The 18,250-nt window shown below is 35.5% G+C and overlaps 1 protein-coding gene across 4 annotated transcripts in view; it reads right to left on the bottom strand.

Moving 5' to 3' along the window:
* Window positions 1–4,284: 4,284 nt before the first annotated feature.
* pax5 (paired box 5) overlaps window positions 4,285–18,250 on the bottom strand; it is a 53,417-nt gene continuing 39,451 nt past the window's right edge. For all 4 annotated transcript variants that reach the window (XM_079851379.1, XM_079851381.1, XM_079851382.1 and 1 more), the window contains exons 8-11: window positions 16,281–16,382; window positions 9,997–10,083; window positions 8,956–9,042; window positions 4,285–7,177 (exon numbers count right to left, since the gene is read on the bottom strand). In XM_079851379.1, coding sequence (XP_079707505.1) covers window positions 7,095–7,177; window positions 8,956–9,042; window positions 9,997–10,083; window positions 16,281–16,382 — 359 coding nt within the window. In that variant the 3' untranslated portion in view covers window positions 4,285–7,094. The remainder of the gene's footprint in view (window positions 7,178–8,955; window positions 9,043–9,996; window positions 10,084–16,280; window positions 16,383–18,250) is intronic.

The following is an 18,250-nucleotide window of genomic DNA, read 5'->3' on the forward strand; positions in this document are numbered from 1 at the left end:
ATAATTTACTCAACCCCTTCACTCAAAACACAAGGCAATATCACACTCTTAATCATGCTGGTGGTCTGAATATTATCTTAGCATTTTTGTCCATCCATTGAAAGTCCATGCAACCCAAAATTTCCAAGCACCAAAAAGTACATAAAGACATCATAAAAGTTATAATATAGGCTTTTATTCACATATAAACACTGATCAACGCATATACAAAGAGCACATCAAATATGGTAAACAAGCTTAAGCGGGTATGCTTGAGGCACGAGAACAAATCTCTTGCATTCCAGCTTATGTTTACTGTACTTGATGTGCTCCGCTATATAAAGAGATAGTGTCTTTACGATTGAGTTTTGACAAAATTGTGTTAATGTGATATTCACATTAATACAATAGATATTGAATGAATGTGCATAGCTCATTTGTGACACTTTTAAAAAAATTTTTAACTTTGAATCTCAAATGGAATTCATGCAACCTGATGGCGAGTCCAGCACACCTGGAGTCCATATTGTCATGCTGGTCTTTTCATCAGGGATGTTCAGCTGGTGGTACTACATTGCTTTGGTAATTATGCCCATTATATTTTAAGTAATCCCTGAGCAAATATCTGTAAGAAATCAGAAAAGGTGTACTGGCTTGGGTTGGAGAAACAATTTGGGAGTTGCGTATAAGGTTTTGTGGGACACAACTGCACATTTGGCTAAGTAACTTCTGGATGCTTTAATGAGCTTTAGAAAGGGCTGCTAGGAGAGAATGATCCACTATCCAGAATATCCAGAGTCACAAAAGTACACACCTGAGGAACTCCTCTGCTTTGAAGTGCTCATTCATCATGTTATCTGGCTGAGACTCAAGCTCTGCAGAAATCACAATTTGCCACTGTGCTTCTAATCTGGGAATGCACCCAAGCACCGAAATGCCAACCTGGCAAACTAGGTATTCGGGCAGTGACCCAAAACTGTTACTGAATGTGTGTGAGAGACATGGTAACCTGGCACGCGACCAAATCCCAGCTGGTCCTGAGTGTGTATCCAGCTGGGCTGAAGCTGTTTTTCGTGTGTGTGTGGTGTGTTGTTGTTGTATTGCAGTTTGTGGTCCATTATCACCCCGTTAAGACCTCCCGTGGACCAGGCCACCAGCCAAAATTGAAGCGCTGGTAAGCTCCATTCGCACAAAGTGGGGAGGTTGTTTTTATGCAGCTCTATAGAGGGAAGTAGATTAATTTCAACTTTTGTGTAGAAACACTGCAGTTGTTGCCTTTTATAATGTTTTTCTTTAATTAGGTTTATGAAACCTGTATCATATAGTTCTACTTAGCCTACATGTCTGTAGCAATATAACTTCATTGCTTGTTGAAAGAAAGAAGACATTTTTTAAATAGTTGCTAGAGTGCTTTTCTGTTTACCCATATTTTTTTATTATTATTATTTCTGGTTCAAATTTCTACACACATCATTAGGAGATATGCTTGCATCCTTGATAATAAATACTCTCCGTATTAATGGAATTGTATTATTCGCAATTCATTCACTTTACCACAAACAACCCCAATTCCATATCTTATACATATATCTGATACATTTCAGCTTCCCTCTATGTGTGAACTACTACATAACTGGGGAAAGACCCATATCATGAAAGCCAAGCTTTTTTCATTAATACTAATACAACCTGTGAACTTAAAAAATTACTTTTATTCTGATGAACCAATAAAATTATGGCCAATATTTACAAATAATTACTTCTTAGTTTCACATTACAATATACGTAAATTGATAATTCACAAACAACATTCACTCATATGCACATACACAGAGTAGCCTATGACCCTGTATCAGGGATTAGGAGGAATGCCAGACAATTGAATAACCCTGAACAACAGTAAAACAAACAAATAAAATCATAATAATAAAAATAATAATATAACTATAACAATATAATTCCATTAGAAAATCAATATCAAATCACATTTATTTCCAGCTTGTGGACAGACTTTAATAAAATGAAGAAATAAGCTAAGTCATGAAGAACCAAAAAGATTGAAATCAAGTGGCATGATATCTTTGGCAAATTTTGTTCCGCAGTAAATACATTCAAATATTAAGACAACACACGACACGCAGAGAAAAACACCAAGAGTTTTTTACTACTAGAAAATTCAATAAAAAACATATACATTTCTTAAAGAAGCAGTTCATTCATTTACTCATTGCAAATATCTGTTGCCTTCATCTTTCTGTCATGTTGGTTATTTCATAATTTGACATTTTTTGCACCAGAGAATACTTTTAAACCGGGCATCTCTAACTTTGGTGGATGCTACAGATATGTTATTGGTCTGATTTTTTTCTTCTTTCTTTTTCTTTTTCTTTTTCTTTCGAATTGAACTGATTGCTGTTATCAAATTCGTCAAAACGTTTCAAACTTTCTTAAAATCTTTTATCTTTACTTCAAAAACCGAGTAAAAAATACTTATGAACCCATTGGGAAAGAAACTATTAGCAAGTAATTACAGAAGGAGCTTCCGATTGTACACAGAAGGCCACAATAAGGTGATAACCAAGTCCTCTGTTTTGAAAAGTCTGCTTTTTTTAATCGGGGAAACCTTTAATATTGATCTGGCCGTACCGCTTGTAGAATCAATTACCAAATATATTACAGTTTTAGGATTGTTAACCAATTTTTTGTTTATTTCGGAAATAGCTTTTGACTCCTGAACTGAGGAAAACTGGGAGACGCTAACTAATTGAGGGCTGTTCCCACAAGGCAGGTTCACTGGATAAATGTGTATCATTCATGATGCTCAGCTTCTACTTTGAAAACATTTTCAATTTGGAGTCAAATTTAGACAGCAAACTACTTTGTTTTAAGGTATATTTGAAAGCCTGTTATATATTTAGCCACATTTGTGTGAATGAGAATGAGAGTGAATGAGAAAAATAAGACTACTTAAATGAACGTGCATGCCGATAATCATAAAATGAATGCTATTTATAACTTAAACACATGTGATTAAACTGAAATGTGCAACGGGAAACCTGTAATAAAAGGCTAAAATAAATGAACTGCTAGTATTGTGAGGTGCTTTTGAAAGATATTAATAAGTTGGGATATTTCCTTGCCACCAAAATTACAATTACAATTTAATCTTCTCAGAGAAAATGGGGGATTTTTATAAAGGTGATCAACGGCTAACTTGTAGAATTTCTAATCCTGATGGCATTGGAGAAAGGGGTTAGGAAGATCTAATGAGATTAAAGGTGCACCGGAGAGGAAACGGGAGTAAAATGGGGGTGGGGTGCAAATAAGAAATTGAAATAAGAGGGGATGAGAAAAGAGAAAGGAGCGTTCTTCGATTTTGCTGGTGCAGCAGGTTTTGATCATGTCGATGGAGATGTGTGGCGTGTTCATGACCTGACGAAGGACAAAAGGACTGCATGTGTGTATTTAATTTTGTATCTCTCCACTTTAAGCCAACAGAAATACACATAGCCACTATTTAAACAAAAATTGTCAGATAAATGGCACGGCAATCCCTTCATAATTAATCTAACATTCGTTCTCAGTGCTTAAAGTGATAGTTCACCCTCACATCATTCTAAACCTGTATGCATTTACATTTCAAAAGATATTTTGAAAAATTCATCAGTGTTTTTATTGTCTATACAATGAAAGTCAAAGTGGTCCAATGTTACTTTCCGTATATTCACAGAAACACTTGGAATGACATGAGGGTGAGTAAATGATGACAGAAGTTTCATTTTTGTGTGAACTTTCACTTTAAGACAAAGGAATTCATGTTGCCATCAGGAGTCTCTTGTACATTCCTAGAAAAAAGGTTCATTGGGGTTCTATATAGAACCCTAGGGTTCTTGACTCATTTTTAGAGAACATTTTATGCCAAAAAGGTTTTATATAAAGAGAAATGTCTTTAATGATTGCATAATACTTCAATGTTTAACAGGTTATTTAAAAACATTTGTATAGTGATAAAGGATGTTAACAAGCTGTTTAATTCATAAAATGTAATTAAAATAAAAAACGAATTAATTAAAACTAAAGTAAAACTAAATCCATGAAATGATCTCATAATGAGAACCCTAAAAGGTTCTATATATGATGCGCTTGATAGAACCCTTTAAAGTTCTATATAGAACCTTTTCTTCTAAGAGTGTACCCTGTTATATCATCAGAAAATAAAACAGCTTTTGGGTCTCATATGTGGATTTTGCTAATAATTTTGCTATTAGTTTACTAAAACTTTTTAGTCTCATTTAATCTGTTTTTAGTCTAAATTACTTGTCAGTACAATATTGTATATAATAGAACAATGTTTTTTTTTTTTTATGGATAATCATATCTTACTTGCTGTTAGAATATTTAATAGATAATATGAGTATCATCTTTTCCTCTAGTTTGTTTGCTGGGTTTGAATTAGTTTGTAAAATTGGCATATAAAAAAATTGTGGGCAGTGGCATCGGTTGATTGATTGGTTGGTCAAGCTCTGATCTCATTATGTCATGCAGACAGCTTCGCAATTTAGTGACGCGTGGTCATTCTGGATGACTCGGTAGAAAAATAAAGGCACTGTCCTTGATTTCAGCTGGTGTACTTCAGGTTCATAATGCCTCAGACTAAAAGTTTAAAAGGTCAAAGTTCACCAGTAGTCATTAGTGGTAAACGGCATCAAGGGTTTCTTTAGAGTTGCATAACTTGCAACTTATGGTCTACAAAAAAATCCTATTACTACTTTACAGTCCAGAGCAACAACATAAAAACATAAAAACTATCAACTTCTATATATATATTCATAGGTTTGTCTTTTTTTTTCTTATTACTTCACATCAAAATTTTGGTGCTTGCGACTCACTACTACAACTACAGTGTTCTCCTTTTTCGAAAGCTACTCAGCAATGCACAGTGTATTGAAAAAAAAAAGAAAACAAGGAAATCAAGAACTGGGAACACTCATCACAGACAATAGCTAAATAAAGCACACTTTTTGTCTTTGCTCGTCTACTAGAATCTAAAGTTAGATATCAATATATTAGTCAATAATGATATCAAAAGCTCTTGTCATTGTAAATGATAGATGTACAGGATATCTCATACAGACAAATAGGGAAGAATGTACAGCATTAATGTTGCTACATAGAGAGTTTGGTAAGGCCTCCACCTTGGTCTCATGCATTGTCTTGGCGCAGTATGGATGAAGGGAATATTCAAAAACAAATGCACTCATAGAGCATGAACAAAAAAGGTAACTTCCGGATAACAGATTTGCCACTTTGTGCTTTTAAGAGTGTCTATTTGCACTACTAAAGACTAAAGAGTATCTTTGGGGAGGCTAAGGAGATGTTTTGAATGGACAGACAGTATGACATCACTTCCTGTTAGGGACATTAGCATCGCTAACGGTGTTCCCCTTCTAAAATGTAGCGACTTTACAAAAGTTTGTCAGCGCTTCAATACCAGCAAGCTCTGTTAATTGCAACTGATTTGCGTTTGGAATGAAACATCAGGGGTTTGAAAAGAGAACCAGCTACGTATTCCACGGCAACATCTTTAGCTAGCAGTAGCATTGTAGCATTTGTCTGCAGTAAACTTTTACACACAATTATATATATTACTCTCCATCATAAATAGCTATAAATCTTACTAATGTACAGTTGAATAAGGGTATTCTGTACATACGTAAATAGTATTTATCTACACTGAGGAAGGAGAGGAGTCTTTAAAATACAGTGCTCTCATTCATGACAACAGTGCTTTAATGCTGCTATTTTCCAACTTAATGACTGAAATCACAAAACAGTCCCATTTATATGCGTCGCATCGCACAAATGCTAAACTTCCATCTTATTCAAGAAGTCCATTATGCTTGAATGGTACCTAGATTAGAACTTAGGGCTCAAATATTCTTGTGCTTACGCATCAGGGCTAATTTCAGAATCTTTCAGTAATATCTCTCCTAACTCTACTGTAATTACACTCCTATTTCAAATGGAAGCATCCCATGATCAATGGTGAAATGGGTCTGTCCTTCACGCTGGCTAATTTTAAAGTAAATAATGCCAATATTCCGACCTGAGTTATCTGTCCAACTCTATTAAATCTCCGTTCACTTGATACTTTAGGTTCTCTCCAAAACGATTCATGGTTTTAGCGGACTAGTAAAACCGTCTAGTCAAGTTTAGTTAGACAGATTATGATGTGCCACATTCACACAGTTGATGAACGACTCAAAAATCACGTAGGTCATCTCAAGCTGCCACTAGTAGATTGTCTGGTACCAACTCCCAACACCTGATCATCTCTATAAGAACAGACTGCATAGAGATGCAAAGACGATAGGATAAGCAAGGCTTTAATGACAGAAGATAAATTAAAAGCAATAACAGATTTAGGGTACTACGTTTACACGACAACAATGTACTAAAAACGGAAACATTTTTCCTTTGCGTTTTTCGCGTAGAGGCAACAATGTTGTCAAAACAACCCCCGTTCACACGGATCCACGAAAATTACTAAAAAGCTGTATTATGCAGGCCAGGCCAGTAGTTGGCGATGTCACTTTAAGAAACACTACGCACCTATAGTCTGAACATGTATATGCATGCGCATGACGTCACCATTTTCACAAATTCACGTTTTTGTAATTTACATGGAGACCATATCGGTATCGTTTGCGTATTCAGGCCCCCAGAACGCTTTTGCCGTGTAAATGAATGGTCAAAACGCATAAAAAGTTTTCCGTTTTTAGTTGAAAACGGTGACATGTAAACAGCCCCTTAGTGTGAGGTGAGACCACAGGAATACAGGTGAATGGGTGTATACTTTCCACTAATGGACAGAAATTAGACACATCAGCTGAAGCTACTGATTGGACCATTGATTGTAATTGGCAGGAAAACATTGTCACCTCTTCCTTTCTTTCTTTTTTTCTTTCTCCATTCTCCTTCCTGCTTCTCCTCCACTTCTTTTCTTCCATATGTAGGCAGTCTCATGTGGGCGTTATCAATCCATTCTCACTCCTCTTTTTTTGTTTTTGTTTCTCCCACTCCTTCACCATTCCTCTTCTCCTCTGCTCGGCTGGTCAGTGACGGTCATAGGCAGTGGCAGTTGCTGTAGCTGCCGTTCCTGGTCCCCGTGTGGCTGCGCTATAGTAGTATGGAGATCCTAAAAGGGATATGAAAAAAAAAACTGTCAGTCATTTGATATACAAATGGCCCCCATCTAATAATTAAATTTAATCCAGGTTTTGCAACTGTTTATATGATCAAATTAAACCTCACTCTAAATATTTCTGTACACTACCAAAAGTTTGGGGTAGGTAAGATTTATTGATGCTTTTAATGTTTTTGAAAGTATCTTATGCTCATTAAAGCTGCATTTGTTTGATGGAAAATACAGTAAAAACCATAATATTGTGAAATATTATTACAATTTAAAATAGCTGTTTTCAAGTACTTATTTTAAAATGTAATGTATTCCCATGATGGCAAAGCTGAAGCAGCTATCACTCCAGTTTTCAGTGTCACACAATCCATCAGAAATCATTGTAATATGCTGATTCTTTACTCGAGTAACATTTGTTATTATTATCATTGATGAAAACAGTTGTTCTGTATATACATTTTTGAAACTGTATAGCTTTTTCCAGGATTCTTTGATGAATGGAAAGAACAACATTTATTTGAAATAGAAATCTTTTGTAGCATTATACACATTTTTATTTGAACTTTTGATCAATTTAATGCATCTTTGCTAAAAAACACATGTTCGTGAGTCATGTTAAATGTATTATTGTCAACCATTTTAACTAAATTTTGTGGTGGTGCATTTATTTTTAACCATGCACTCCTGTTAAAAGGATCTGAAATCAACAGAGGTTAAAGATTACATTAAAATAAATGCTAAATAATAAGCAATGCATTCAATACAAAGAATCTATACGATTACAGGATGATGGATTTACCGCCCAGGGTACGTTTGATTTATCAGTCCCCCACAATCATGTCACCCTTCCACTTATTTGAAATGACACCATCATCATCAGCTCAGTTTCTGCTGGAAAAAGACCATTTCTGCTCTATAGGACACATGATCCTTCTTGATCAGTCTGTGTTGGCATTAAGTGCTGATGGACCCCTTAGACCCAGAAATGTCTTTAGTATCATATTTAGTTTTAGCAGGAATTATTTTTCTTTATTCCACACAGAGACAGCGGGCATGAGTGAAGGGTATAACAGAGTACAGGGACAACAACGCTGCTTAGTCTTTATTGACGGAGGTAAAGAGTTTGAAATTGGGAGAAATATGGTGGATGTGTGTGTTTGTCTTCCCTGGAAATGATGATTATATGAGTGTGATTAAGTAGCTTTTGTGTTGTGGTAAAACCTAGTTTGAGAGCGTGAGGTATATCACAATGTCATAGATACTATAGGGATATATTTCAAATATTTTTTTGTAACTATATTCACAATTATTTTGCTGACAACAATATTATGCAACATTGTGATTATTGCAATGATTTACAGTACTTTTTTGTGCCCAGTAAGTTTAAGTAAACTAATTTCACAATTCTTCCTTGTCTCACTACTTAGATGAGAGCATTAAAATTTCAATAAAACGATATATCCCAGCCCTAATAGACACTAAACTTTGCCTTGGAGCACTTCACACAAACACTGTCAAACTTCTGTCAAATCAGGGTCTCTTTCTTGACACACAAAGCAAAAAATCATGAAATCTCCAAGGAACCCCTTGTCCATTGGGAACGTTAAGGTCAGCTCTGTGGCTCTCTCTTACACACATATTACTGTTTTTAAGCCAATGCACCTTCACCTTGCTCTTGACAGATGTGTCAGTCTGAGGTTTTGCTGATCGGGGCAGGTTCTTCTAAAACACTTATTCTGTGCACCATACATGCAAAAACACATGGCATGTTTTGGTACCTGTGGGTTGTGGAGTTTGGCCGGAGAATAGACCCGATGAAGCTGCTCTCTCCGAGCCCAGTAAAGAACCGTACTCCTGCTGGAACACTGAGAAGAAAGTGCACACACATACAACAATAGGTTTATAGTTCACAAAAAATGCAGTTATTTCAGAAATGTGACTATAAATGAATCCTTTATAAAGCACTCTTAAGCCAATGCATTTTAATTTCCACTTAAAAGAATAGTTCACCCAAAAATGAAAATTCTGTCTCCCACATGTCCATCCAAACAGGTATTTTGTTATCTATAGAATCTTTTCCATATACAATGACTGGGTCATGCTGATTTGGAGCTCAAGAAAAATCTCTTATTATTATCAATGTTGCAAACAGTTGTGCTACTTTTTTGTGTAACATTATACGTCTTTACAGTCACCTTTTGCATCCTTGATGAAAACAATATAATAAAAACAAAACTAGGCCTATTAGTTTTTTTCAAAATGAATAAAAATAATAAAAAAATCCTATTGACCACAACATTTTGAATGATAGTATATAAGATATACATAACCTTTCTGTGTGGAACAGACTGAAGTTGTTCAATTTTCCAATAATCTTCCCTTTCACTGAAACCCTGAGATCGAATTCATGTCCATTGGTTCTAGCGTGAGTCCTAACTAGTGATGGCGGCAGTTCAAATATGCAGAATGGAGGATGAATTTGCAGATGAGGGCAAATTATTTTAATTGCATTAAAAGTTTAACTGTGAGATAGAAAGTAGGAAGTGTTACATATGAAGTCTCATTGTGATATATAAAGTTGCAATTACGATAAAGACGTAATTTGAAATATAAAGTTATTGGTAGATATAGTCACAATTACCTTTTCATTTATTTTCTTATTCTGAGGCAGAAACTGGCTTCCATATGATTATGAGTAAATAATGACAGAATTTTCATTTTGGGTGAATTATTCCTTTAAAGCACATTATTACAAAAGCATGGGCTGAGAAAGTTTGCTCCATCACTGTCCAGACGGTTGTGCTTTCAGCAGCTTTTACCTAGTAGACTGGGGTTTGCAAATCTCCAAGAATCATTGTATGTCGAATACTGCGGATGGGAGTATGGACTGCCAGAGAAATCTCCTCCTGAAATTTAAGAAAAGACAATAAAAATATTAGATATGCATGTAAAATTGTTCAGTCAGCAGGTTGATTTTACATCCTACGTAGTGTGTAGGAGCCTAAAAGTTCCAATTGGCTAGGTGAAAGTGTCGATTTGTGACAGTTTTTCTCCTCCATTGCTTCAGTGTAGTTTTCCCTTTATCTCCATGTCTCTTTCTCTCCCTCTTTTCCCATCTCCCTCGTTCTCCCTTTCCCTGGGGAACACTTTCCCTTTGCTGGCTGTCACAAAATCAGAGGCCCCAACTCTCTCGCTCTCTCTTTCCTTCCATCTCTCGCTCTGTCGGTTCTGCCTGGCTGGTTTTGTGCCCCCCTCCCCTGTGTGTCAGCCCCCCTGCTGAAAGAGAGGAAGCAACAGAACGAAAGAGAAGGAGAGGAGAAATAAGCGATACACTCTGAGAGAAAGTGGAGGAAGAGGATCCAGCAGATATAGGGAGAGAAGAAAAGGCACTACTAATCCATTTTTCAAAAAAAATGGCAGTGAAATATATAAATCTATCATATCGGAGAGCTTTAAATAAGCATTAAAGGGATTCATGCACAGTTTTTTTTTTAGCTAGGGAGTTTTACCAATAATTATCATCTTTCTTTTTTTCAGATGATTTCATTTTAACGATATCAATGTACTCAAAATAACTGATTAAATACAAGCTGTGCAAAATGCTAACTGGGGTTTTAAGCACGCTAACTAGACACTCTTAAAAATAAAGGTATGGTTCCATGAAGAACCTTTAACATCCATGGGAACTTTTCATTTTAAAAAAGGATCTTCATACTGGAAAAAAAGGTTCTTTAGGTTATGAAATGTTCTTCAAATGAAGAAAAATCTTTATTTTTTTAGATTGTATAAAGTCACAATTACAAGAAATGTTAGAAACAGGTAGAAATTAGCTTCCATTTGTTTATTATAAATGTCAATTTAGAGAGCAAGTTTTCAAAATTTCTATTTATTACAACTAACCACAACTAAAGTGAACTTTTAATTTAAAAAAAATATTTAAAGCAACATCACAATTTGTATTGTTTCTGTAGAGTAAAATAGCTAAATCTCATCTAATTTAAGAGACTAATATTGTTTCTACTTCTAAGGGACATAAATGAGGGCTTAGTAAGATTATTTATAGATAAATACTTTTATTCAGCATTGACACATTAACCTGATCAAAAGTGAAAGTAAACGTAAAAATAATACGATTTCAAATAAATTATGTTCTTTTGAACTTTTTATTCATCAAAAAAAGGCATCACAGTTTCCACAAAAATATTTTGTGGAAACCATTGTTTGTCTCATTGATAATAAGAAATGTTTCTTGAGTGCCAAATCAGCATATTAGAATGTTAGAATGTAATTAGAAAGTTCACGCATACGGTGTATATTATATAAAAGAATAGGGATATGTGAACATGAAATTATTTATGAGAATGTTGCCTTCAAAGTAATTAAAATGTGACATCATAAAGACAGAGGGAAAAAAAATAGTTGAAGGTAAATGAAATGGGATTATCTAAAGTACATGTCTGGAGCTTTGTTCCTACTCTTAACCTTCAGCACGCTCTTAGATGGGATCGTTGGCATGGTTACCTCTCCTCTGTCAACTCTGCGCCACAGCGTCTAAACCGTGTCAGGTTGTTTAGGGAAGATGCTCGTGAAAGCGAGGGGGATGACTTATGGACGGAGAAGAAAATAGGGATGGGGTCTCCCCAGCGAGAGAGATGGGTTGCAAGGTCATAAATGCTTGTCAGAAGTGGGGGAAACATGGGGGATTCAGTCGGAGGGAAATACGAGACAAGGTTACGGATCTTGCTCTGAAGAGAGGGGACCCGACAAGACCCTACGAGTCACTGTGGCAACCGGGGAGAGCATCGACAGAGACACCCGTGTGACAGACTGGAGACACGACAAGAGACATGTTGTTGTTTTGGCTTGGGTTTGTTTTGTTGTGTTCAGGGAGTTGATACAAGGGTTGGTGAACAATCCTTCATCGTAGACCTTTTGTTTTTTTTATACCAGTCTATTTGTCTTTTTGCACAAGAGATTTTCCACTATATCACTCGTTACCTTGCACTTGATATTGAAGCTAAACAAGCACACATTTGTTACCTACACTTTGATGAGACATTGAGAGAGAAAATTAATTACCGAGTCGCTTTATTAGAACTGATATCCCTCCTTGCAATTTTTTTCCTTTCAATTTTTGTTACAATTTAGCTTGGTAAGACACATTTGGGAAGAGAACAGTAGTTGATTAAACAATTTTTCATTCTTTTACATATTACACTAGAAAAGTTTTCATTCATGTGCCTGTGTTTCTTGTTTTTCCTTTCAGTTTAGTCTTCAACCCTGTACAATGCGAGTAAATCACTCGCATATGCGATTAAATTTCACTCTGGGCGAATGAAAGAATGTCTATTATTAGCCATTGGCTAGTATCAAGTATGAGTTTAGCATAGATATATTTGCACTCGCTGAACACTGACTGAGCGCTTGAGAGTTTCACTCTCCGTCAAGCGATCTGTAAATATTTTGCAAAGAGAGAAAGTGTGAGAGTTTTACATACCACGCAAAATCGACGCGCTACATGTAAACGATATTCTTGTTTGTATTTTCCTGAGTTCATCTGGAATTATTCAGCTTTTAAGAGCAAGCAGAAGATATGCCGGGTTGTCCGGTAATGCGCAAACGGCAATCTCATTGGATGGCACTCATCCCTGTTTTAATTTCAGCAAATCAACAAACGCTGACAATGTGATTAAAATTCATGAACCCAGCAGCTCATGTGTTGTATATTGTCATTATTAGTAGTAGAATTAGTAGTAGGATTATTATCTTTTAATTCCATTTTTTTTTTTACAGAAACAGTGAATGACCAACAATATCTTAAGCTCTACCACCAGTCCTAAATTTAAAATAAATAAATGAAATAAAATTAAGTTAAAATGACAACTTTTTTATTAAGTTTTAGTTCTAATTACTAGAGTTCTATCATTAAATAATATTTGAATATCATAATATAATGCTTGATTGACTGATTTTAAGAGTGTAGATTTAGATATTTAAAAAGCTGTGCCATTTTTACAAAGATAAGCTGATTTGGTGGAATTATATTATATATATATATATATATATATATATATATATATATATATATATATATATATATATATATATAATAGTATATCAGTCTGGCTAAGGTGTGCGTAGAGGGTTGGTCTTGGTAATTCCCTAGTTCGTTTCATTGGTTGCTAATTACTGTAGTTACAAGTCTTATTTAGTTGCCTTGTGTATATACTCCCTGTTTTGTTCAATTCTTTGTCGGTCATCGTTTTAGGCTACGTCTACATTAATCCAGATACATTTGAAAATGGCGTTTTCGTTTCAAAATGCTCTCTGTCCTCACTAGTGTTTTCACGCATTTTATAAAGGTTTCTCATCCACACTGAAAAAAAAAACATGAGTAAAACCTCATAAAAGCTCACTGAGATGGTACAGATGGAACAGACTTAATAAAGTTCTCTTGCTATTCTTCTGGCAGGATCATTTTATTGAGCAAAATATCTCACCATTCACTGATGTGTCCAGGTCGCACTCAGTCACCATTATATGTTTGGTCTAAAACGCAACCGCTCTCATGTTTTGCCACAGGACAGCAATTGTGAGTAAATTTTGGAACGCATGTTTTAAAGAGAAGGCACTCTTCAAGAGACAGTTCTTTTAACTCTTTCCCCGCCATTGACGGAAATGTACGGCTTTCCGTGTTTTCACTGTTATATGGTAGGGGGCGTTATTACGCTTCTTCTGAATCTCCTAATCAAAACACAGGAAAAGAAGAAGCAGAAGCAAACGATATAATATGTAAGCATATGCAAATGTAAAATAACGCGATCATCAACATTAAACAGCATATAAATCAAAACTGCCTAATGTTACTGAATGAAATGTCGACCCAGTATAGGACTGTGCAAGCTTTGGGGGTGTTGATGGACTCAATCTACTCCATCGATTTTTTATTTTTTTGCTCAAAATGTTTTTTATTGAACTTACCCACATTCCTAGAGTTGATAAAAAAGTAATGCAAGAAGCTAGAATAAAACTTTTTTTTTTTTTTTTTTTTAAAGCAGAGGGTATGTTCTTTCTTTTGATTTTGCATATTCAGATATTCATACAACTAAAAATTCTGGGGGCCATGAAAGTTTAAGATAAAAAAAATTCAATATATTTAATTATTTCTACCTGTTTTAAAAGATCATTTGGCAGCCAATACTGCAACTTTTTACAGCAGTACTGCTTCTGTCGGTGCATACGTCAAGGATGTTTCATTTCAGGAAAGTAGCCATTCTAAAATTGATTGTCAATTCTTAATGAGCCGTAAATTGCTGTAATTTATTTCGTACTTTAGAATGTAATGGTTATTTTTCTGAAATGAGGCAGCCTCAATGACGCATGCCACTAAAAACTGTGTCCTCCAGAGGGTGCAGCCTTCAACAAGACACAACAACTGAAATACTGCAGGGTGTCAAGCAATTTCGACTACAATTCTCCTACTTTTTCTAGTACTATTCAGAAATGACTAAATGATATATATATATATATATATATATATATATATATATATATAACATCAACCCAAAAATACGATTCAACACAACACAAAAAAACACAAAAAAATCAGGTAGCCCTTAACCATTGAAAAAAACATAACAAAAAAAAGTCATTTTTCAATTAATTTCAAATTATGTCAGATAAAGAAAACATTTGTTCAAGTTAGTATTATTTAAAGCCACGTGCATCTATGCGAACAGTATTCAAAGCCATTTGTGTTTGTGAATATGAATATCCTATAGTGAGAAAATCCATGTGTATTTCTGTGATTCTGAAGTGGCCTGTGGATTAAAAAATAGCTAAAAGAAAGGAGGCCGAGGGAGTCTCCAGGAGAATGAATGAATTAGTCAAGGGTCAGCGATGATTCTCATTAAAAACAAATTACTGATGTTGAGAAGGGACAGCTGTGTGACTGGGGTCTAATAGTCCAGCCACTCCTGCTGAAGACTCAAAGCCAGTCCACCCGCCCCACACTCTGCCAGCCACCCAACAACCCCCCCCCCCCCCCACCCTTCTCCATCCCATAACCCCCTGGGAGTGCTGTCAACCTGGCAGATGGGGGGAGACAGGAAGTGGCAAAGACAAGACCCCCTCCCACTGGGACCTCAACTGAAATAAAGCAGAGGTGAAAAGGGGGTATTGGGAGAGTGACTACAGCAGGAAGAGCGAGAGAGGGTGAGAGAGAAAGAATGAGGGTGGCACATGTATGAAAATTAGCCTATCTATTAGTTTTGTCATCAATCCCTTCTTCAGCATTATGCCTAAAGAACTCAATCCACTATGATGGGAAAAACTTCTCTGTCTGTACACTACAATCAGAAGTTTGGAATAATTAAGATTTTTTAATGTTGTTAAGAGTCTCTTATGCTCTCCAAGGCAACATTTATTTGATCAAAATACAATAAAAAAAGTATTATTGCGAAATACTACAATTTAAAATTTGAATATATTTTAAAATGCATCATTACTTCAGTCTTCAGTGTCACATGATCCTTAAGAAATCATTCTAATATGCTGATTTGGTGCTCACAAAACATTTATTATTATTATCAATAACTAACAGTTCAATAATTAACAAACTTAAGTTTTTGTTGCTTGATATTTTTGTGGAAATCGTGATTTGCACTACCATTCAAAAGTTTGCTGTAAGTAAAATTAATATTTTATTCAGCAAGGATGCTTTAAATTTCATTTACATTTTTTTTTTCATATAAATGCTGTTCTTTTGAATTTTCTTTCATCAAAAAATCCAAAAAAAATGCATCATGAATTTCACGAAAAACTATTCAACTGTTTTCAACAACGACTATTTTCGTCATGATTAATAACCGAGTGCCGATCATTTCTGAGCACCAAATCAGCATTGATTTCTGAAGGATCATGTGACACTGAAGACTAGAGTAATGATGCTGAAAATTCAGCTTTGCCATCACAGGAATAACTTGCATTTTAAAATATATTAAAATAGAAAACTGTTATTTAAAATTGTAATAATATTTCACAATATTACTGTTTTAAGCAAACCGTAAGTAGTTTGTGCGGTTACAAATTGGTTGAGACTCACCAGGTACCATCCCTGTGAGGGAGGGTGTGGAGTAACTACCCTGCCCAGTTGGAGGAACATGAGGAGGGTAACCGGGGAGCGTGGTGCTGGCCAGGTCACGACCTGTAAAGATAGAAAAAAGAGCATTTCTAGCATGATTAGCATCAACTCCATAGGGAAGACTTTATTGATCTAACTTGTCAGTGAGTCATTCCAATCACCACAACCATTTATGAAGCAATTTCTCCTATAATTGTTCAGTTAACTAGTCTTTAACCTTTTTATCCGCTTGTTAGTTGTGACGCAAAGGAATACTTTTTATAAATAAATGCATAAAACATTCGAAAACAACAGTCTGTCTTCACGGAACGAAGGTATTCTTGTTTTGATTCTAGTGTTACCACTCAGCATGGCTGGTAATCAGACCAACAGTATGAGTAATATATTGCTTTTATGCAACAGTGCAAAAACCAAAAAGTTAATACTGAAATACTTCGTTACTTTGTGTGTTTTTGTTCCACAAATGAAAAATTTCCAAATGAAGCCTAAACCGAATTGACAGTTGTTAGTCTCTGACACAGTAATGATGTTCCTAAATGAATCTGGCTTTTTGAACGAATCTGTTGAATAAATCACATTTAATGGCTCACTCATAAAGACTAAATTGGCGTATTAATATAACCTGCTGGACTGTACATCAGCACTCTTTGGAGCATTTTAATAATTGTGCATAAATTTACGACCATTTTTCTTATTAATAAAGTTTCAATTAAAGCCTAGTGTAATTTAAAAGCTGTTATAGAAAGCGTTCACATTTCAAAGCGAATGAAATTTGGATCTGTGCTGTAGCTTATTAAATCTGATAAGTGACATCTCATGAGCTTGGTAAACTAGCGACATCCTGTATAACCATCCCGATTAATACAGCCATCTTACTTTATGTCAGATCACAAATCTGCCTTTGCCCCAGTAATAGGGTCTCTGGTATAATTATGCACTGATGTATGACAGGGTCTGGTTGTCTCTACTGTTAGTGTAAAAAAATACATGTCCCGTGTCACCCTCAGGCCTGAGAGGAACTAAAGAGAGAATCACGTCAGTGAAATTGAAAGGTAAAAAATGAAGCTCTTTAGGCACAGGTAACTGACTCACATGTGGCAACAGTCAATACCCTATATAGACTATTGATTAGAGTTAATTAAAAAACAAGGATGTATTATTGAAAATATTAACAAGCGATTTAACTTGTCCATTTCACAATGATCACTGGGCAGTTTCTAAATTTAATTCTCCCTCTCTCTCTCTCTCTCTCTCTCTCTCTCTCTCTCTGTTGTATGGATGTATAACTGTATTAGGCTACATGACATGGCTGTCAGAGTGAATCATCTCTCAGTCTGCACATGGTGCTGATCTGTAGACTGCAGCCCATTCATCATAATAAACACCATCACCCTCAGTTCATCCATCCTCTTCAACACAGCCACCATTTAAGCCGCTGTAGGGCCTGTGAGGTGGAGGGAGGCGAGAACAGAGTCAGAGGAGGGAAACTGAATACTTTATCAGAGCTTAAAAAACATGATAGAGAAGATGAGAGAAGGAATAAGAGAGATTGAGGCAAGGTGGAGAATAACTCAGGGATGGAGGAAAAGGAGCATTAGGATGGGAAGAGGTGAAAAGTGTGGACAGGGAAATATTTCAAATACCCATCAGTTTTTGCGCAACGTGAGTGTGTGACCTTTGGATAAAATAAACTCATTGTTCAGATACTGTTTCTATGTTTGATGGTATAAAGCGAATGAAATGTGAGTGTTGAAAATGCCATTGTCACAGTTCACATAACAGTCAAGAAAACACATACATTTTTAAAATATATTAAAGACAACAGTTAGTTCCGGTCCTCGAATCTGATTGTTCAAGCAGAGTTCCAACAGCACTGAAATAACTGTTTTTCTGCATATTAGTACCTTTTTCTGCTGGTTACATCATTACGT

This window comes from Squalius cephalus (assembly GCF_949319135.1).
Source record: "Squalius cephalus genome assembly, chromosome: 2".
Classification (NCBI taxonomy): domain Eukaryota; kingdom Metazoa; phylum Chordata; class Actinopteri; order Cypriniformes; family Leuciscidae; genus Squalius; species Squalius cephalus.